The following is a 23,095-nucleotide window of genomic DNA, read 5'->3' as shown; positions in this document are numbered from 1 at the left end:
TTTCTTCCATTTCCTGAATAACCTATTTGTTTGGGGGTCAATTTTTAAACTCTACTATTAGTACTGCTCTTGTCTTTTTCATGCTTCTTGTTCCACTCAATGACCTGATTATTATTTAAGAAAAGACTGGGCACATTGGTATGGGTTTCCTCTGCATTCCAGCTGAGCCTCTTTCGTGCATGAAAAGTCTACCTGGGAACTGAGTGGATCGGGGCAGGGTAAGGCAGGGAGGGCAGGGCAGAATGACAAAGGTCAAACTGTTAGGCTTTGCTTTAGGGTTGAGAGCTAGCTGTCAAGACTGTGGGACTTTCTGAACAGCAGGGTGAGGCACCTTCAGCCTAGATGACGACATCTGTTCTGAGCATCAGTGCGGGAGCGGGGGTGGCAAGCCAACTGCTGCAAACTGTTCCGTACACACGATTTCCAAAAATCTCTGCTTTTTCAGTACTTCTCACTCTCACCAGCCAGTGTACCTGCCAATGCTGCGCCCAGAGTCTCTTGGGATTCCAACAGGCAGGCTGGTTCCCAGATCCCTCTAGCTCCCTCCTAGCACATTCTGAGCTGTAAATCTTCCACCTCTTCTGTCAGTGTGCTCCCATCTGCTTTGTCTTCTAGAGATTCACTGAAGGCTGTCCTCTGCTGCGTAATACCCCTCCTCATCGCACTGCTATTTTAAGTCTCTTCTTATTACATAAACTAGATTAATTCAGCAAGGGTCCTAGAAGGAGTTGGAGCAATCTAATCCTCTGTCCTTCTTGGACTTTCTGACCACCAATCTGATATGAAGAAATAGGTGTGCATTTTTTGTAGCCGTGTTTATTAAGGTGTAGAGATGAAGGAAATCAGTTTCGAATGGAATAAATTTTACACAGACCTTTGAGTTTATATGTATTTGTTCAGCAAGAGGATCTTTTATCGATTTATTAAAAGTGTGATCTTATAAAGGGAACCAGGAAAATTCAGTTTCCTCTCAATTTGATGACTCAAGGATACCTGTACTATTCCACTGCAAAAAAACAGTCATTTTCATTTAATTTCATATAGAATGGAAATTTTTGAAATGCTATGTGGTGAAATTGATGAATTGATTGGGAAATGCTGATTTTGGAATTATAGGATGGTTTCAGAGATGTCAAGTCTATTGCTCAATCAGGAAGATGTGTTCTTCAAAACTGGTCACTGATCATGATGGATATAACACCCAGAAAATAATTTTAAAAGGAAAGAATTCTAGGGAATACAAACAGTAAAGGGTGGGTAGAAGTCAACTTTTAACAGACTGTACAGGAATGACTGATCATGTCAGTTGCTGCTGAGATATCAAGGAAGAACAGGACATGAATTTTAGTAATTAAATTACTCAATGCAGGGCTGGGGATTTAGCCCAGTGGTGCTGCTGCCTGCCTCACCCATGCAAGGTCCCGAGTTCAATTCCTGGTAGCAAAACAAAATTATTCACTGAAAAATAATTAAACCAAAGTGGCAATGTACTGAAAAATGAGACCAAACTTCAGATGTCTGAAATCAGGACTCCACTGTAGTACTATCCTCCCTACCTACGTGCACCTCTGCAGTGGTGATGTTACATGGCAGGGGGTAACAATTAATCCAGAACTGAAATTCTGCTGGTGGGCCAAGGGCAGAAGAAAAGGATACGCAGAGCTGAGACTGCTGAAGAGTTGTGGGGACAGAGCGAATAGTTCAGGATGAAGACAGAAACACAATTATGAGACACAGGATCTGAGAGTTCGAGAGCATTCAGAGGGGCCAGATGACGGCTCCATGAAGAGGACGGGGGAGAGGAACGGGGCTAAGGTGCTGGCTGGGCTAAGCACACAGGTAGCAAAGGCATCCGAGATGAACGCAAGTAGTGAGGAAGGCTGAGATCTGGATTCTGATTTGTTTCTTATATAGACAGAAGTGATGTTACAATGAGAAGAAAAGGTGAAAAGCAGCATTCATCCTTGCCTGAGAAATCAAGACATCCATGGGAGCTGTGGCCGTCATCAGAGATCACAAAGGGGAAGCTCAGGAAGGCAGGGCTGAAGGCCTCACCAGGCAGGGCTCCTGCCATCGGGCCAGGGCACGCGGCTGCCCACCCTAGAGGAGCTGGCAGCTCGGGAGTTGGCAAAGCTTTTCTGTGGGCAGCTGTTCACAGAACACCAGGCCTGCACTGGCTATCCTAACTACTGGAGATTATTTTGTTCCCCTCGCAAGCAGCAGGCCAAGTCTGACGACTATGAACTGGACAAAATGCAATAGGTGGGACACGTCGTGAGAGAACTAGCAAAGGACATCAAATGAAAACAGCCTGGGCTTTACTGGAAAGTCTCTATCACTCAAGACTGGGACGAGAGCCAAGCCTGAAAAAGAAGGTGATGTGAAGCTGGCCACACAGGGCCGCTGCCTTGTTCGATGGATGGCGCACAGATGAGTGCATGGGCCATGCTCCGCAACGCAGCTAGACGACAACTGGTGAAAACACCCATGCATGTGGCTCTGACTGATAGTGTATTCTTCCTGGGATCATAAACATTAGCAAAAAAGTTAGGGAGGATTCCCTTAGGATGAAACGTTGCTTAGACTCAAAGGTGAGAAACCATCTCATATTTGAGTGTCTCCTATTTATTGTGCTGAATGGGGCACACAGAGATGAGACGGAAGCAACTCTGTCCCTCTCATGGCTAACAGTTGAGTCTAAATCTTTTAAGGCCCATCCTACTCTAGAATAAGACGACTTACTTTAGTAATCCTGGTCCACCATGAACTGGGATAAATTTGTCTCCTTTTGCTTTATCATACAATGAAGAAATACACTAAAGCTCACAGAGTATCTTTAAACACACTTACCTGTTTCTTTTTAGAAACTGCTCTGTTTGCACACCTGGTGTCTTGACACTTCCTATTAACTTTCTTTTCTTTATAAGGCTGAGCTTCTACATTATATAAGTTGCAAACATTCTCTTCTGAGAAACTGGTCAACTGCTGTAATGAAAGTTTAAGGTTCAGGTCCACAAAGCGCAAGTGATCACAACTCAAAATACAGCTCTCACGTTTGCTGTCCTTCCTATGATGAGCTACCATTTCACATCTTGTGGTTCTTAACTCACTGATTCCATCAGAGGCATTTGAACCAAAACTCAAACAAGGGAAGTGGTATTTATCAATGTCTGATCTATCAAACACATCCAGAAGCATAGGGATACGACCCAATTATATTACCAAGAAAGAAATTTAAGAATTAGTTGATTTATTCATGTATCAAATATTTATGGAAAACAAATAATTTAGTACCTGTTTTTGAGTTACAGGAAAGAAAATCATGAATGGTTATATTATCATATCAAGGTTTTGAATTTGGGATTTATAAACAACCATACCAGCTAAAAGCCCTACGAAAATGTATGTTTATATGCTATGATCACAGACAAAAATTCAATGTTACCTAATTTAATATCAAAAGACACACATTCTCAGTTGAAAGAGTTAGAAGCACAGTTTAACATGCTTGTGACAAGGCCATAATTTGTATGTTTCACTGCTGGGTGGTTTGAGCCACCAGTGGTACATGTGTGACTGTCCCACTGGGTGGTTTTTTTATTAATTCTGTTAGTAGAAAGATGATTACAAGTGATTACATTCTTTTGTACCACCAGTGGTACAAGCTGCCTGATGGGATAGACATTCATGTACCACTCATTGGTGGTTCAACTGGGCAGGAACGTGTTAAGAAAGGATAGTGTTCATGTCATTTGGGATTTCATTAATTATATGCTGATCTCCATGTGCATCTCAGTGAAGATCAGAGAACTCAAACTTTTCAAACAGATTTTCTTCCAACGCAAGTCTGAAAGCATCTTGTTTCAGTGGATCTTTCTTCTAAAATAATTAATTAATATCAAATCATTTAAACATAATTCTGTTAGGATATGGTATTAATTCTATTTTTTGGTACCGGGGATCGAACTCAGGACCTTGAGCTTGAGAGGTAGGGGGCGGCACCACTGAATTAATTCCCCAGCCCTAGGTATTAATTCTTAATGACATTGATCAAGCCACATTTTATCTATTAAATTTAATCGTGAAAATAGAAAAAAATATAAGGTTTAATATAAACACTTACATTTCTTCTGTTAGAAGTCCGTGTTAGTCTACCTGCTTTACAAGAGGATATTTTCTTATGATTATTTGAAGAACTAAAGGTTTCAGTTCCTGATAAGCAAGAAACAGGAAAAATCAGGTGACTGACAAAACTGTAACGTGCACTGTCATCTGGAAATACTGGACAGTTTTTTGGATATTTACTTTTGTTTTTAACATCATACTTGAACATAAATAATTAGTAAGAAATCCAAATATGTTTTTAGAAAATGCTGAGCTTACTAAATATCAGAAATTTTCACCACTTTCCAAGGTGACTACTTATCATGCTAAGACAACAGACTAAATCATATGACAATACTTGTACACATACATCATACTACAATAAATGCATGTATTTTCAGAAGCCTGTTAATTCCAAATTATATTTTATACAATGAAATTGCAGTAATGGCATGATGATGACCATAAAAATATTTTATTTAAAATTTTATAAAGTTTAGGTAATTTTATCGATGGCTTTGTATGGTGTAAATGAAACACAGTATAATGAGTTTGAAACCAGACTTTGCAATGTAATAGACTATGTTTCAAACTTTGGCTCTAGCTTGGATTCTGTGCTCTAACCTTGGCTTTTGTCAGCAAGGAGTTATTTACTCCAGGAAAATACACGAACAAAAGCTCCCATCTCAGGAGCCCATTTCGTGACATTTGTCAGCTAAGTCTGTTAGGAAAGCTGGGAAGAATCTTTACTGTTTTGTCATGCTCATAAAAGCTAGATGTCCTTGGAAAGAACATAGGCCAAAAATGCCATGTGAAGGTTTGTGAAAAATTTTGATGTTGAAGAATGATCCTTACAATCCAAATCATTTCAGTTGTGCAGACTGTGGTTAGGATCTCTGCTTATGGCAATTTGAAACAGGGGTGCCCTTCTGCGGGTCTCTGGAGGAAGGGATGTGGAATGGGAAGAAATGGACACGCAACCTCTCCTAAGCTTTTCTAAACTACAGCAGTCATAGGTCTATAAACCACGCGTGCCGTATTGCTGCAGTAATAAGACTTTTAAAAAAATAGATTAGGGCAGGCGATTTAGCTCAGTGCTTCCACTGCCTGCCTCACAAGCGCAAGGTTCAATCCCAGTACCCCCCAAAATTAAGTTTAACATATTGAAGAGGACTTTATAATAATATAAACAAAATTAATACCTGAAAGAGTCTCAGAGACTGAAGATTTATTAGGACTCAGAGCCACAAAAGATATCTGAAGTGGTTCTATGTTTTCCTAATTAAAGGAAATAAAAGAGCAGAAATTAGATATTTTTAAATTCAGTTAGCATATAAATAATGTGCCCCAAAGAAAAAATGATAAGGACTTATTTTGATTGGGGATCTTGGTAATTTTTCTCTCCCTTTTCCCTAATTAGTCAGATCAGCTTTACCAGTATTTTTTTAAAGCACAATTTTTTTCATTTCAGAAAATACAGGAATTTTTGTAGTACTTCAATTGAAAGATGATTGCTTTGTTATATTTTAATGTCTCTAAAATCTGAGTATATTGTACAATTCATAAATGTGCTTAATTTTCAGCACTTTTTCTTAATAATACATAAAACAACAGTATGTCTTACAATTCACAGTATTTAGGTTTCACGAAATATGCTACATCTAAGGCATTGTGGAAGTATTGCTTGAAATAGGGAAAAGTGGTAAAAAAAACTATAAAGATTTACTTAAAACACGGCATGTCATTTGGCCCGTCTCATGATTTCAAAAGATCATTCCTGCTCTTGAAAGGAGAGGCTGATGAAAACGTAAGCCAGGTCATTCCAGGCTTTCCCACTTACAAGATTTTCCCCTTTGTCATCGAAATCTGGCTGGGGCAGAGGCTCAGGCACTGGTGACTCCTCTGGAAGTTGGGGACTGAGCCTACTGGAGTCCTTCTGACGGGCAGGTGTCCCTCCTTTCCGCAGTGGGGTATTAGCGGGCAGAGACTCATCAAACACTTCCGGGCTTAGCTCCTCTCCAAAAGTAACTCTCTTCCTCTTCCTCAGATTCAGAAAAGTGGGCACATTACAATCTTCTTCATCATCTATAGAGAACAAACGGGGATTTAAAAAAAAAAAAAAACAACAACATGGTGTATTTACGTAAAGAACATACACTGAAATCTTTTAACATGATAAGCTATTAAACTATTATTTGTAAAATAAAAAAAGAGTTTGTAGGGCCAGGGATTTAGCTCAGTGGTTCCAGCGCCTGCTTCACAAGCACAAGGGCCAGAGTTTGATCCTGGTACACCCCCCGACCACAAAAAAAAAGAGTTTGTAGAGCAAATTCAAACTGGAAGAGAGAAGCAACATTCCAGCTAAAAGATGGATTAGATTTTGCATAAATATTTGAAACTATTAACAGGTCTATAATTAAGTAAAAATGGTAAGGGGAAGCAGACCAAATCTTTTTTGGTTTTTGGTGCTGGGGGCAGAGCCGAGGGCTCATGCATGTTGGTGAAGTCCTCTAACCACTGAGCTACCCCCAGGCCCTAGACTAGTGGCAGCGAACCCATGGCACGCGCGCCACAGTGGGCATGCAAAGCCTCTCTGTCGGCCCCTGAGCAGAGTCACCCGGCATTGCCCCAGCAGCCAAGCCCTCGATATCCAGGTTTAATGGCCACGTCGGCACTCTGTGATACAGAAGTGGGTTTGGGGTTTGCAGTTTGGGAATTCAAGCTCAAGAAGGTTCCGTTAATGCCCTGTACCAATTCTGAGGCTCTCCAAAGAGATTCTATCTCCCCAATTATTCATTTCCATGTAACTGCATAAGCATCAAAGTAGAAGCGGACTACTGAAAATCTGATATACAAGATTTTCTTAACCAGAAAATGCTATCCTCAGGCATAAAGGTAAATATGAATTTCTTACCTGATTTTTGTTCTTTGCAACAGTTTAAAAGATTTGAAGCTAAGCTTGGATGCATCCCATCATCACAGAAGTTGTTATAGTGCTCCTAAGCAAAACAAATATTGGGAATAATCCTATCTACAGACATAAAAGCACAGTCATAAAAAGGGCAATTCTGAACTGTTTCAGCAAAGGGCAGATATTGCAGCACTAGACATTATCTTTATTTTCATAATGGTTCTGGCTTAAAACATTATAATAGGCACAAATAAAAACTACGTTCTCTAAATATTACTTTAGTAAAATAGTATTTTAGGGCAAAACTAAAGAACAGAACTCCATAAATATGGGCTAATTTCACCGCCTCTCTGATCTAGCATAGGAAGTGCAGGAGAAGGCCAGTGGCTAGACTCATAGAGCCCTACAGCTGGTGTCAGATGGGGCAGACCACTTAAGTGGGCCGAAGTGTAAAAACTGCACTGAAAGAAAAAAGAAACCAAACAGGTAACAGATATAACAAGGTCATTTTCTCTTTGCAATGTGGGAAGTACACCTTTGGTAGGTGTTTAAATTTCCTGTCTATAGTACCACATTCCAGATTTTGTCCCTGTGCGTTTATCTAAATTGGGAGACTGCAAACCCTGAGGACAGACAGGGCTCGCTCGCACGCACAGAGCCACTGGCGCTCAGCAGAGGACGGCAGGCCAGGGCAGTGGATTACAGGCCCCTCCCCCCACCACCTACTTATCCACGCTCATCTGCACGTCCTGCTCAGGCCGTGTTCCCAAGAGCCACTCCTTCTCTCCACTACACCCACTGCAGTAACAGCACCGGCCTAAGAGACAGTCGTCCAAACAGCCCTCCTGAAGTTGCTCTCTCTCCCAAGGTGGTTCTTTCTCCTCACCAGAAAATCACATATAGCAATATGTACTCGAAATACGTTAACTTCTATGATAGTTCATGGTTGTTTTTAGATTTATTTTTAATTAAAACCACCATAAAAACTGGTAGAGAACTTTACTTTTGGCCAGCTTAGTAAAAAAAAGATCATCAGTTGTAAACAAAATTCTGCGACTCCAGTGCCTGGACTTGATGTTTGCTGTGCCATGCTCTTATTATTTATAAAAAAGAAGCAATACTGTTAACAAGCAAGAGCTATTAAAACATTAAGTCTCTTTTAGGAAAAGATAAAATATAAGTAAGTACCGCTACACATATCAGAAATCCCAGTCACTTTTTCAGCTAAAACAGGTGTTAAAACATTTAAAACAGCAAGTGATCATCAATTATCCATACAGGTAGAAGGTAACCGACTTTGTTTTGCCTCGACAGATGGCTCTCTATACACAGTTGCATATTAAAATGCTATGGTTTAAAAACAAGATTTGTATTTCTGACATGACACACACTGGTGCTAATGTCATACTATTATCCTATTTAACGCTCAAATTGTTCTATAAGATACTTATTAATGTTATCCTCTCACACTCAAGGAAACCGGAGCACAAAAAGGTTAATTTGCCCAGCAATTAAATTTCCAAGCCTTGAAACCAGGCACTCTGCTCTAGTTTCTCTTCTGCAGCCCTCAAGAGCTCAGTCTGTGGTGAAACCGAGCAGCCTTCCTTACTGGGTGCCCTGAACAAACTGCAGGCCCAAATGCAGGCCGACAGGGCCAACGCCTGTTCTGGAGAACTGCTGCCACACACGTGCCAAAACGACAGACAGACAACACTCAATAAATGCCACCTACTTTCCATTAGCTTCCTCTTTTCTCCTATCAGTTCAGCTGACAGAAAAAAGCTTGGCTTTAAGAAGCAGTAAGACCAAAGAGTTTGGATGGACAGATAGGTAACAGACTGACACATTATTATGAGTAATTATTATCGCTTTATAATCATATTACATTACTGAAATATAATTCTGTCAATGCGATGGATCAGTACAATTAAGACGACAAGCCTCTTAGAAACTACTTATATTAAATTCTGCAGGGCTGGGGATTTACCTCAGTGGCACTGTGCCCACCTCACAAGTGCAAGGTCCTTAGTTCATTCCCCACACCAAAAAAACACAACAAAACAAAACAAAAAAAACAAACTGCACATTATATATCATACTTTAAAAAAAAGAACAAGAGAGCCAGAGATTTAGCTCAGTGGTTCCACCACCTGCCTCGCAAGCACAAGGATCCGAGTTCAATCCCTAGTACAAAAAAAAAAAAAAAAAAAAAAAAAAAAAAAAAAAAGAAAAAGAAAAAGAAAAGAAAAGAAAAGAAAAGAACAAGAAAGAAATTTCACCCAGTGCTATGAGAAAAGTAGAGGAAAAAACATAGAGAAAAATATAGAGTAAGACATTCCATTCCCCTTTATGCCAGATGATATGTATGCTATTTCAGAGGTATTGCTTTGAAGCAAAATAAAGTTTTACTCGTTTGTTTTAGGTAATGTAACTTTTCTCACCTGCAGGCTGTGTAGACACGGCTTCACACAAGGTTTCTTCAATACGGAACGGAGGACAAAGGTCTCAGCGGGTGGAACTTCCCTCCTGCACACGGGAGGAGGTGGTGACCCGCCCTCGGGGACCGCGGCCCCACTCACCCCCGTGGGCGGTGTGGTGAGCGGATCAGCATCACTGGATCCTGTGCCCACCCCGCAATCTGCAACCTCGAATCCTGAAAGACAACATTCGAGCGTGAGGCTGAAGACATCCAAATGCATCTGCTCTGGACCAAAAACACTTGCTGCATTTCCAAAGGTAATAGCAATTCAACCCTAATCCACGCTGCCCAGGGAGTAAAACCTGGGGTCTCACTTGGGATACAAAGAGAAGGCAGAGAAGGGGCATTTATGATTTTTAATTCAAATCTGACTATTTAGGGTAAATGGAAGGAAGAAATTTTGACTTCCACAGAAATCTAGGTCAAAGGCCGGAAGAAAGTATGAACGAGCGACACTGCTGATCTGTCCATCCTCGTGATATGTATCAGCCACACCACAACACTTAACAGAAGCCCCACAGGGAGTAATAAGCAATTTTGCCACTGAAGTTCAATATGGAGAGGTGGTGGGAATGAGAGAAGGCGATGAAGGAAAAGGTGGTCAAACCAGACCAGAGCTGCCCTCCAGACCCAAGGGTTCTGCATCAGTCAAACCACAATTCTATGCACATGAACTTCGACCCTGAAAATACTGTGCGATACGCTTGCGTTAAAAATTACTGTTTATAAGAGAAAGTGCAAGTATCTAAAATTTTCAAAGAAGTGAGCAAGGAGTGTGGGAAACATGGCGAGAAAGAGGAGGTGCGAGAGCGTGAAGTGACACATGACCAGCAGGGCCATGGGCAGCACTGAGCCGTGTGAGGGAGGCTGGTGCGGACCACAGGCCTCGCTCCCAGCAGCTCCACAGCAGGCACGGAGCTGGACTGGACTTCCGGCTGGATGAGCGAAGGGGAGCCAGGGAGCGGTGGGAGGTGTCATGGTAGCCTCCTTCCTAAGTTCCTCCTCAAAAGGACTTTCTGTCCCACTGCAAAGATACTTTGACCCTTCCCCAAAGGCTCTGATATGTAATAAGCTCCATCTGGAGACACCAAATAACCAGACAGCTTACAGCACAGGAGCCTGCTCTAGACTCTGTTAATCAAAGCGCCCTCACCCACGGCACACCCATTCCTTCTCGTCACATCTTTTTCCAGACAGGGCTTAATGGGAGGCTTGAATGGATTTTAGCCCTTATGATGTCACCACTTCAGACAGATACCTAGAGTGAGGTGTCTGGTGACACGACCATTTTTAATGACACTTCATACAGTCCATAACTATTATGAAAGGATGTCACTCTTAGGAAAAGCTACAGGAGAACAAGGCAAAGATGATCCAGAAGAAGGCAAGAGTGCCTCATTTTGTCATGGTGACAGACTCATAGCTGGCTCTGTGCCCTCTCCATGCAGGCAAGCAGGCATCCACCCATATACGCCAGGACCAAAAGTGACATTCAGAGCAGACGCTTACTACAAAAACAAAACACAAACAAAAACACCTCAAGAAACTTTTTCAGGCTGAAGGAAACAAAATTCCAGAAGGAAACTTGAATCTTTGGGAAGGAGTGAAGAACCTTATACAGCTACAATCAAGAGGCAAAAAAAAAAGGCAAAATACCAAAATGGATGAAAAAAAAAGCAACATCCTACTATATGTCTGCAACAGTTTTACCTTAAACACATAGGCAAGATAAAGGCAAACCTAACATCTGCTAAGCAACTTTCACTCAGTGTGAGCATATGATTGGAGGAAAAGATGAGTAATTTCATAAAACCCTTTTACACATTTAAAAATAAAAACAAGAGGAGCTGGGGATTTAGCTCAGTGGTTTTACCACCTACCTTGCAAGCACAAGGACCTCCAAGTTTGATCCCCGGGACCAAAAACAAAAACAAAACAAAAACAAGGAAAGAAATTATGTGTAGTGTTTCTCTTACAAAATATACCTGCTAATATATTTGTAGCCTCTACTCTTTCTATCAGCTTGGAAATATTCTGCTGATTCTTTTTTTTTTTTTTTTTGGTACTGGGGATCAAACTCAGGACTTTGTACTTGCAAGGCAGGAGGCAGAACCACTGAGCTAAATTCCTGGCCTCTCCTGCTGATTCTTACTGAGGGCAGTTCAATGAAGAAACTATTGTTCACTTAACACTAATTCCAAAACATGCCTGCTGGGTCAAGGGCTCCTAAAAGGTAGGGAATCATTTTAGTTTTCTCACATTTGAGTGTATTAGTGTGGAAATCTTAAATGTCTACAACACCAAATGGGGCAACCAGCAAAGGTAAGTGAGGAAAAATACAAACTTACCACTTGAAGTCTCTGTGACCGCTGCACTGGGAACAGATTCAACTACACATCCAGACTGGGTTAGACCATGTTCAGGTGATTTCTTGGGGAAAAACATTTAAAGGGGCATTACATTTCATTATTTATAGTATTATGAATACCTTTATGCAGATTGGACGGGTTTATGGATTAACTGGAAATCAGGTGTTCAGTCACCCTCATAAATCTACCAAAGCCAGATGTTGGTACATGCTTATAATCCCAGCACTCAGGAGGCAGAGGCAGGAGGATGGCCACAAACTCAAGGCCGCCTGGTGCAACATAAGCTAGCAAACTCAAATATACAGGAATCTAAGAATGGAGTTTTCATCCCAAGTGTAACCTCAATGTCCACAAAACAACTTTCAACCCCTTAGGAAAAGCTGAAGGGACATAGTTTTGTTGCCTACTCAAGCCATGTCATCTGCTATCCTTTGAGGAGGAAATTCACTGAAGTGCTGTACAGTGTTTAACCAAATACCAAAATATATCAATAGCTAGGACAGGAGAGACATTTAATGGTTAGGGTAGAAAACATCTATTATAATACAGAAGTCATTTCGATATCCTGGTGTAGGTCCAGTGAATCATAGATCTGATAAGAAACAATGACTACTGCTTTTGTCCGATGATGACCTCATGAAACTCCAACAAAGCAGAGTGTGAGTTATTGCAACTCTGGGCTACAGAAAATCCTGGGCTCCCTTCCACTGACTATGGTTCATGTACTATGCTACTCATGTCCTGGATCTAGGTGGCGGAGAAGGTACAGGACACAGTGCTCACTGCTCACTGTACAGTGTCGGCTAGTGTCACCAGGAAGAGGGGACTGTGTCAAACCAGAGCAAGGGCACGGAACAGGAAAAGTTAGTAAAATTCATGTTCATTGCTGCCTCGCGGGGATCCTGACTAGAAGCCACAAAAACTCCTAACGCCAATGGAAAGAAGTTCTCAAGGAGAACTGCTGTGTGGTGTCCCACTCCCCAGAGCTGAGGCTCTAACTCTGGAGCGCCTCTGCGGATGTTTATCTGGTCACATGCCTGCCTTCACCACCAGGCAGGAATTAGCTGAATTCACTGTCCAACCATCAACAACCATCAGGACCAGAGCTGGAAGATCCCAGGCCCAAATCTTTTCAAGTTTTTTTTTTTCAGAAGACTGGGAGTCCAAAGCCTCATATCTATCAAAACTTGCTACTAAGTATGAAACTTGCCACTAAGTATGAAACCAACCGAAAACAATAAAATTCAAATACATACACACCACACATGCACGCAAAGAGATGACTTAAAACCCCAGCCATGATAGGGCAGAATACTACAGAAACACCCAGGCCGCCTTCAGCTGCCTATGCAGAGGCTCAAAGCTCCGTTTTTCTGCATAGAAAATAAACAATCACCTCAGGAGGAGCTGCAGAGGTGCCAGCAGCGTGCACTGTGTCCACTTGGGCCCTGGGTGTCTGTGTATCCACCCCTGAGCCCCCTGCGCGGCCGAGCCCATCCTCAGAGCTGCTCTCTGAGGATATCTTCCGGCGTTTCGAGGAAAACTCTCCAGGAAATCCCGGCTGCCAACCTCCGCCTCGACCTTTCTTGTTGGCTATAGGCACAAAACAAATTGAAAATGAAATGACATAACAAACATTTCCTGCCACAGTGTTGTTTAAAAAGTAATAAAATTAGGGAAATTTAGTGCATGTGTTTTATTAATGAAAAAATGTTACCTTTGTTTACTAAAAAATGGAAACAACAGAAAGGCAAGAAAAATGACTAATAAAATGATAATAATAAGATTAATTATTAAAATTAAGGTTTTTCAAGATGGGGATTTAGCTCAGTGGCACTGCACCTGCCTGGCAAGTGCAAGGTCCTGGGTTTGATCCCTAGGACCACCAAAAAAAAAAGTATAAAAATTGGCCAGGTTTGGCGGCGTATGCCTGTAATCCCAGCACTCGGGAGGCTGAGGCAGAAGGATAGCTGTGAGTTCAAGACTGGCCTGGGCTACATAGTGAGTTCCAGGTCAGTCTCAACTATGTAGTGAGACCCTGTCTCAAAAAACCAAAATAAATAAATAAATGAATAAAAATAAAAAATAAAATTAAGGGGTTTCTCGCCTTAGTATGCATAAAAATACACTAAAATACATTTGCATTTCTGATGTGGTATCCTTATTCTTTTTAAACTTACTACAAACCCTTGTATTTTGAATAAAGGATGTGGCTGTGTTCTAATACTATTCTACCATGGTTGCGAATGATTTTTGTGAAACAACACAACTACACTGTGCTTCAGTCCTTGCTAGCTAGCTACAAAATGAAATTCAATATCTGCAGAATTATAATAATGATGCAAATAAAATCATTTTTAAAACCCAGGTAAAAATCGAAATAATAGGTAAGTCAGAAACTGCAAATACAAATTAGGACATCTCACTAGGTCCTGAGGCAGTCAGCTGCCTTGGGTTACCAGTGTACTACAAGTAGCTTTGACATGAACTGAAGAGGGTTTAAGGAATGTGAAGGAGTGTGAAGTACTAGAGGGATGCTCATAACTGACTGCGGTAGGACACGACTGTGTGGGGTTCAGGGCTTTGAAGTACTTTGTAACTGAAAAAACGTCCAAAATGACTAAAAAAATATAACCAAGTGAACCACAATCTAAGAGTAAAAAAATACAGCAGCAGACTTTTACAATATTAAGCCGTGTACATTTGTGGTTAACATCAGTGTTGGGTACTGTATCTGGTATTTGCATAATTGTTTGACAAACTTAACAGTAATTCTGCAAAAATCAACATTTGTAAACTAATTTGCCACATTTATTCTAAAGGGGAAATGTTCTAATTAGCTCTGACTTTTTAAAACTTACAACTCAATTTTAACTATGTAGAAATGAAGGTTTTTTCCAAAAGAACCCAGAAATCCAGAGTTTAGTGTGAAATGTGCCAATTTTCAAATGTTGGTCTCCATTTACGGGTACAGCTGTGCTCTGAAAAGACTGCATTTGCACCGTGGAATTAAACCTTTATCATATCTTGGAAGCTTGTCTTTCTAAACACAGAAGTCAACACTGAGTGAATTCTTTGTGCTCACCTAAGCCTGTCACCTCAGACCCTTCTTCCGCGTCTGAGGTTTCTGGACAGGAAGACACTTTCTCACTTTCCTTGATGGAGTGAAAAGCTGACTGGAAAGCAGACATTCGCTCTCTTAGTGAATTAACATTTTGATTCACCCCAGGGCTGCCCTGTTAAAGTACAAAAACAGAGGAGGACATAAGTCAAACATAGTTCCTATATTCCAGGCCTGTAATTACTGAATCCAACACTAAATCCAGAAAGGCTCTCTGAAGACCCCAGGTAATGCATTAGCGTAGCAGAGCCTCTTCTCCCTGGAAATACACATTTTCTACCTGAATATTGGTGTCCATAATCATCTTAGTTTCTCCTCTGCTCCTCCCACAATTTTTAGCAAAGCCTGAACGAAGAGGAAAAGCTGAGTGATACCAATACATGTAGAGCTATATGTGGCTAATTCAGAAACTTACAGCCCCATGGATCATGACGAGAGAAGCCCGGAATAGTAGAAAATGCACCCAGACACCAATGCATCCCGGTTTCTTGGCACAAAGAACTCTGTTTTCCAATGGGCTTAAAGGCCTTTCTTGCTTTCATGTCTTCGGGTCCATTACCCGAGAGCCTCAGCAATCAAATCTGAAGGGCAAAAGTTCAGCACAAGAGTGTTTGAGAGAAGCCATCCTGCAAGATCACACGGAGGGCACAGAGAATACGTGGAATCCCCACGACGGGGCCAGGAAGAGGCAGGCGGAATCTGCTTATCGGAAATCTCACCACACGTGTGCTGGCAGTACCACCGGAGTCACGTGACAGCACCTCTGCCACACGAAGTAAGTCTCAGCCCACCTGCTGCAACCCAAATTGTCTCCATGCACCTCAGACCACACCTGGGTGGAGACCCAGGGGCCAAAGCAAGATACACAAGTTCTGCCGCTGGCTTCTCACGTTACTTCCGGCTCTTCCTGGCTAGTTTTTCCTGATTCTATGGGACCCAGAGGACACTTATTTCCTTAGGATCGACAGCCAATCGATTCATTTAAAATAAAAAGCCAGAGGGAATAAAGCACAGGCATTTTCTGGAAACTCTATTCACAGGTGTGAGGCAAAGATTAATAAACTTTCTTTTAGGGACAGGAGGGCCTGATAAAGACAAGTAATGTCAAATTTAATGGTTCTGTTCAAATAAAAAAATCAATTACTGATTAAGTCCTCTATCCAGATTTTGTCACTTGGACTACTAACATATTTCTAGGGACCTTGCGGCAAGTTTAAAATTCACACCAATGGGCAAAGGGAAAGTAAAAAAATTACTTTCTTTTAAGTTAACAGGTTTTTTAAGAAGCAGTTAAAAACATGAAGTCATGATTGATGATCTGGTGTATCTGATTCTATTCCCAGTTAAGTCTGTTACATAATTACAGACCGTCTTAGACTCTGATATGCCTGATGATGCAACTCTTTACGACATAGGTGGCTCTAGGATTCACAGATGGCCGGGCAGCTCGCCCACAGCAGCAGTGGAAAGGCTCTCGGAGGCACCTACGTTACCTAAAGTGTGCTCTTGTGCAGAGGCTTTTTGAAGACCAGAGGCAAGGAAATTAGGGCAGCAGAGCCTCTTACATTTTGCACACTCATAACTGGACATGGTTAGGGTGAGCGTAATATCCTAGGAACAAGGCACGCTTTGAAATGCTGCTTAAAATAAACTTAAGTTTCCCCGGTCAAAACTGCTTTTTCGTTATTTCCTGCTAGAGGACAAGAATGATGCTCATGTACAAGGAAATGAAACACTGAAAATGCATAGCTTTTTTGATGTTCTCGTCTCATGAACTGTGTCTGTCAGCCAACACTCCTTCTGTGTCCCAGAAACTTCCAGGGCTTGAGAACCGGGGGGAATTACGTTCCAGAGCTGTTCTGTGAACACGAGGGTGGCTTCAGGTAGAAGAGAGGCTACGGGACAGGCAAACACGGCCGTGAGAGCCACTGAAGTGACCCGAGCGAGGGCCGGGAAGGACCACGTGGAGCAATGCCTGGGTCTGAAATGTCACAACGAGAAGAACTTTACGAGAAAGTGGCTTGAGAAGAAGGCATTTTATGAGAACCAGAACAGGGCAGGAGCCCTCGGTGGAAATGTGAAGGCAGAAAGAAGGCCAGCAGGCCACTGATGAAGCAGACGAGATGAGGCTTGAGGTGGGCAGGGGTCAGAGCGCCAAGGGGTGCAGGCAGCTTTGGGACAGGTCTGGGTCCGCATCAAGGTGCGACAGAAGCCACGGGAGTTTCTGCAGTGCAGGCACTGACCTGATTTATACTCTGAATACATCTCTCTGATCTGTGCGATGGGGGGCAGCTTGGGGAAAGAGGAAAGTGAGGGGATTCTCCCAGGTGGGGGGAATCACACTGGAGTTGCAGCAGAGCAGCTGGGGCAGGTGAGGAATTAGACAGGCTCTGGATATGCAGCTGTGAGGCAGCGGCAAGCTGGATGCGGGACGTCTTGGCAGGGGTCTGGGAAGGGGCTACTTAAACATCCCAGGGAGCTACTGAACAGGCAGCTGGGACTGAGGCCTGGTGCCCCGAGGAGGTGCGGGCTGAAGACAGACATCCCAGGGCTGTCAGTCTACAGGGGTATGAGGCAAACAGGAGGAAGCTTTGGAGGGCCCTGGGTACACCAGCACTTCTGAGAGGAAAACTGGAGAAAGGTATAATTACTAAATAAAACAGAAGAAAATCGACTAGCATGGAATCCCACAACAAAGCAAAGGAACTGTCTTAAGGAGGCCAAACACATCCAAAGCTGCTATAAGGCTGGGCAAAGTTACACTTAGATTAAATCTGTGGAGTTGTCAAAGTACAGGCCATTTGTCATCAAGTCTTCTTCACACAGCAACAAAACAAAAGCCCAGGTAGAGTGGCTGGCAGCAGCGGAGAAGGTGGGCGGGGGGAGAAATGGATGGAGCCAGCGCACAAGTGGTTCAGAGTTCTGTCCTGATGGGGGCCGGGAAAAGGGTTAGGAGCCAGGGGTCTGGGAAGTGACGCAGAAGAAAGAATGGTAAGATGATGCAGAAGAGGGCCAGGGGTTTGGTTCAGTGGTTCCGCTGCCTGCCTTGCAAGATCAAGGGCCCGAGTTCGATCCCTGGTACCAAAAAACCAAAACTAAAACTAATCAAAACAGCAACAAAAAAGATGATGCAGAAGAAAATCCAGCTTGGAATAAGACAGCTCAGAATAACAATGTTGGAAGGAAGAAATGAGTGATACAAGGCATACAGAAGAGGGCTAACTCTTCACAACCAACCGGAAGTCAATGGCTAATGCCTGACACAGAAAGGGTAAGAAGCACAAAAATAACTGCATTATTAAGAGACATGGATGGAAGTAGCCGGGGATTTAGCTCAGTGGCACCGTGCCTGCCTTGCAAGCACAAGGTCCTAAGTTCGGTCCACGGCACCAAAAAAAAGAAAGAAGAAAGAGAAGGGAGGGTGCAAATGTGAATAAGATCAGCTACAAAAACTGAAAGCCCTGGGTACTGTGAAATGGGGCGGGGGGCAAAGCAGTTACAAATTACTTTTATAAAAACAAATTACCCTGTAATATCCATTCTTGAAATTATGTACAAGTCTGATACCTTTATTTATGTCAATTTTTAAAAGCTTAGAAGACCATTTTATATTGTTGGACCATGAAACCTAAACTGGGCACGGGATAAAGGAGGACACAGGGTGGGTGTGGAGGGTGAGCTTGTGGTAAGAGCACGGCTGGAAGCAACGGAAAGGGGGAAGCATTGGAGCAGGAAGGGACAGGACAGAAGGAAGGGGAAATCGCCTTTTTCTTAGAAGTAGTAAGAGCAGCAGGCCTCGAATGTACCGTGCATATTCCAGGAACTGCTACAGCCACACCCCATCATTCATCTTCTCCCAGTCCTATTTTATACAGAAGGAGATAGAGACAGAGAACTCAAGTTGCCAAAAGTGTCGACTAATTAGTGAGAAAGCCAAGAATCAAACCCAAGCAATGCAGCTCGACAACCACGTTCCTAACTGTTACGACAGCCGATCTCGAAGCTTTCCTACTCTTAGGAATCAAGAACTCCAGAGTGCATATGCCAGTTACACCTACTTGTATCTATAGCCTTTGCAGAACGATGGATAGTCTTCTTCTTTAACTTAACAAAGTTCAACAAAGACTTCTTAAAGGTGAATTGTAATATGAAATCCTATCAATGAATGCTTCTTATTGTTAGGTTAAAATCCATCAGCCCACCTTGCAGCATGAGGTTATGTTACCCAGGTAAGACTGTAACAACATGCACTGGTCATTTTGGAAAATACTGGTTCACTGTGTTGGACAGACCTTCCAACGGTTAGCACATTCAAAATATTACTCACTGATCACCCCACTGATCAAACAGTTCATCTCGAAGTTGTTAAACTCACAGTGGTAGATACATGTTTCCTACTGTTCTAATTTCCCCTTGAAATGCCAGTTTTCACTGGTAGGAAATGCTTCTCTTTTTGTGGCAGATTCACTGTTCAAGCAGGAGAAACGGGAGCACTCCCAACTCTAACCAACCGTGATTTGTCGATGGGTTGTTCTTCTAAAAATGACACTTCACTGGAGGGAGAGCGGCTGATGTGGCCCACATGCGATTCCAGGAACATCCAAAGACTTCCATATGCCACACTGCTTGATGCCAACCACTCATTTCCTCATACAATACGCAGGGGATGGAATTTAGGAAAATTTTAGTGCTTCAAGGACACTTAGAAAAATGTATTTCCTGGGAGTGCTTACAATAAGCTTGATGCCTCTACCTTGGGCTCATAATTTTGCGCACTGTTGGTTTTTGCATCACGAATGCAAACATCAACATGGTGGGGAAAAAGTAAATAACATCTTAGTACACTCACAAATAGTTTTGACTTCAGGGACCACTTCAAAGGGATTAATGGGCCCCCTTTTGGTGCCTGACAAACATTAAGAATAGTTATCTTATGTATCTATTATACCTAAAACTGAAAGAGAAAGTGCGATATAAAAGTTATTTTATTTATTTATTGGGGTGGGGGTTACCGGGAAATGAACTCAGGTCCTTGCACTTGCAAGGCAAGTGGCGAACCACTAAGCAAAATCCCTGGTACTAAAAGTTATTTTAAAATGGGGAGGCCAACACCAAAAACTGTTGTCCTTTAAGAAAAGTAACCTGGGCACATATGTGTTTCATAATAAGCCTTATCCTACTTTACTTTTTCATTTGTATTATTTTGATAAAAATCTGAAGAAATAGGTAACCACATCCACGCAGAAGCCAAACATCTGCTCCTTTCCACAATGTTGTCCCCAGTACACACTGTCCTGGGAGACCTTCGCCCCTACCCATCCACAAATATTGCCATAAAAACACTAAAAACACAGAGGTGCTACTAAAATAATAAGATTGGAATCAAGCTCATTTAGAAAAATAAATATGAACTGGAAAGTTTGCAAAATGAAAGAGAAAGCTCTAGAAAGCCATTTCTATCCAAGGCCACCCCCTCCTCTTCCCACAGCCATCCTGGACAGCACTAGCTGAAAACTCTGTAACACTAGGAAAATGCTCGCTCCCTGGAACCTAAGCAGAAGGGCTGCACCACGTCTCTCTCTCTGTTCAGTACCTCTACAAAGAAACTTCAGAACACGGCCCATTTCACTAGAATTCTCCGCTCAGAAGGAAATCGTACCTGAAAGGGGGAGGCCCAGGCCGAAGGAGATTTCTCAGTGCCCTTCAAAGCCCGCTGCTGAGCCATGAAGCGAATCAGGTGGTTTGTTTCAGGAGAGCCCCGCGCACCCACTGCAGAGCGTCGTCTGGACTTCTTAAGATAGGATGATGACTTCCCTGTAATGAAGCTCTCTTGTGAATTCGAACGAAACAAAGCAATCATCAGTAATCATGTCCAGTGCCTGTGACGAGCCAGCCTGAGAGAAAACTCGCCAAGCACATGCTACAGAGCTGCAGAGAATTACTGCACCAGTACTCCTACATGGTCAGTTGGGGAGCGATCTTTGTTTATGATTTAATCTATGTTCTTAGAACTGTGCCTGGAATACACAAAGCATTCATTTAAAAGGTTGTAGAATGAATACACGGACACAATTTTTTTACTGGTCTTCATTTTTGTTCCGTATTTCCTGCACACAGAGGAGGTGATAGCTTCCTCTTGATTTCTCTTATCTGAATTAGTGTCATCCACAAGGACAGAAAGAGCTCCATGTAGGCAACTGTACAGTAGTCCTCCCTTATCCATGATATCAATTTTCTGTTTCAGTTACCCGCAGTCACCCCATTCTGAAAATATTAAATGCAAAATATCAAAATAGATGATTCAGAAGTTTAAAATTACATGGTATTCTGAGTAATACAATGAAATCTTGTGCCATTCAGTTCCATCCTACTCAGGACACAAATCATACCCAACCTATCCACACTGTATGCGCTTCCAACCCATCAGTAGCCTGACAGTACTTGAGTTAATGTGTTTTACTTAATAATGGGCCCAAGCTTACGAGCCATGATGCTGGCAACTCACATATGCTTCCTTGAAAAGATAAGATATTCAGAAAGACAGAAAACATTCGCATAACTTTTATTACAGTATATTACTGTAATCATTCCAATCTGCTATTAATCTCTTACTATTCCTAATTTGTAAATTAAACTTGTCATTAGTATGCACGTATATGAGAAAACAGTGTATACAGGACTAAGTATGATCCTCAGTTTCAGAAATGTCCTGGGGGTATTGGAACCCCAGTGGATGGGAGGTAAGAAAATACTGTACTGTTATTCTTAATTCTTCAAGATACTATTTTCTCTGATACACCTACTTGCTTTCAGTATACTACTCTGAATTTTGCCCATGTGCCTAATAACACATTGAATCCAGCTCTAAGTCTAAGAGTGATGTTTTAAATGCTGTTCTTTAATCCAATGCCATTCCCACATTTCTTTCCTCACGCCACATTTTACAGGTGAGGTTTATAACTACTGCTTACAGTTTAGCCCGAGTTTCTTTGAAGCAGGCACAGCCCAATCTGTCCATGTTATAAACTGCTCTCTGGCTTCCTATGTTTGCCATATGTGGACACAAGATACAGGGCTATTCCTATTGTACACCTTCTCCAATCCCGTGTGTCAGGCCAAAGAGCAAGTCACACATGCACAGTTTCCCAGGATGGAGAAAGAGCACAACTGACTTGGGAACACGACCCCTCTGGGTGTTGCGAGCCCTGTTCCTGCTTGTGTGCCAGATGACCCTGCGTGTGCATATGAGTCTCTCATAGCAAGCAAGTTTGTAGAGTAAATCAATTTAGATGCTGTCAATAATGAGAAACACAGAGGAACAGAACTGAGTTACAGTGAACTTATTTTGAAACCTGATAAAGCAGGGCCATCGAACGACAGCTTCTCTTACCTGAAGAGTTCTTAACGAAACTTTCAGGTGTAATTCCCAACTGCTCTATGGTTACTGTGGAAAAGTTCAAAGGTGATTTAAAAGTCTGTGGTGTGCAAAGCTTAGGAGTCACTTCTGCTGCATGCTTCTGAGGCGTCTTGAGCGTCCCAGTTCCGGAGATGAGAGAGGCGTTTTCTGAAATGGAGGGACGACACGTTGCAGGGGCTAAGCATCATTACCAAGACAGGTACAGAAACTCTGGTTTACCGAGGAGGAAGCAAACCACCACATACCGGCATCATGAAGAGCAGACGCCTTGGTTTCAGGGGATCCCTTATCATTTGAACTGGTATCCATCTAAAAGACGAAGAGAAAAACGAGGAACAACCCTCTCACCAAAGCTAATGTGATGGGATAAAAACCACTCAAGATCTAATTCTAACACAACCCAGGCCGGCGTGGGATACGCGCAGACAGGACAATTCGGAGCTCAAAGTAAAGAGGGACAGGTGGGGGAAGCTGCTGTCCAGGAAAGGCAATCAGAGCCCAAAGGATGTGCCAGTGCTTTTTAATCTTTCCGGACATAGCGATCAGCCGCGTACTCCTTGGCGGAAGCACCGCTTGAACGTCCAGGCCCTAATTCTGCAGGTCTGGAGGGTCCCGAGTCCGGCACCGTGGACTTCTCCGCGGCCTGGGCTGGCGGGGTGAGTCCCACCCACCCTTGGAACCCGCCCGACCCCGC

General features: G+C 42.5%; 1 protein-coding gene across 4 annotated transcripts in view; it reads right to left on the bottom strand.

Annotated features, from left to right (window-relative positions):
- Cdca2 (cell division cycle associated 2) overlaps positions 1–22,757 on the bottom strand; it is a 34,891-nt gene extending 12,134 nt beyond the window's left edge. For 2 of the 4 annotated variants that reach the window (XR_004517888.1, XM_033765491.1), the window contains exons 1-12: positions 22,647–22,753; positions 22,375–22,548; positions 20,644–20,798; positions 14,949–15,099; positions 13,260–13,456; positions 11,843–11,924; positions 9,457–9,668; positions 7,019–7,103; positions 5,945–6,189; positions 5,307–5,382; positions 4,124–4,212; positions 2,851–2,985 (exon numbers count right to left, since the gene is read on the bottom strand). Coding sequence is in view for 3 of the 4 variants with exons in the window: in XM_033765491.1 (XP_033621382.1) it covers positions 2,851–2,985; positions 4,124–4,212; positions 5,307–5,382; positions 5,945–6,189; positions 7,019–7,103; positions 9,457–9,668; positions 11,843–11,924; positions 13,260–13,456; positions 14,949–15,099; positions 20,644–20,798; positions 22,375–22,548; positions 22,647–22,710 (1,665 nt within the window). In the remaining variant the exon portion in view is untranslated. Of the gene's footprint in view, positions 1–2,850; positions 2,986–4,123; positions 4,213–5,306; positions 5,383–5,944; positions 6,190–7,018; positions 7,104–9,456; positions 9,669–11,842; positions 11,925–13,259; positions 13,457–14,948; positions 15,100–15,399; positions 15,529–20,643; positions 20,799–22,374; positions 22,549–22,646 lie in introns of those variants that run through there. The other 2 variants (XM_033765492.1, XM_010623695.2) reach the window with 2 other exon arrangements.
- Between the last annotated feature and the right edge of the window lie 338 nt (positions 22,758–23,095).

This window comes from Fukomys damarensis, unplaced genomic scaffold (assembly GCF_012274545.1).
Source record: "Fukomys damarensis isolate Sample0158 unplaced genomic scaffold, DMR_v1.0_HiC HiC_scaffold_18, whole genome shotgun sequence".
NCBI lineage: Eukaryota > Metazoa > Chordata > Mammalia > Rodentia > Bathyergidae > Fukomys > Fukomys damarensis.
This window is presented reverse-complemented; position numbering and strand designations above follow the sequence as displayed.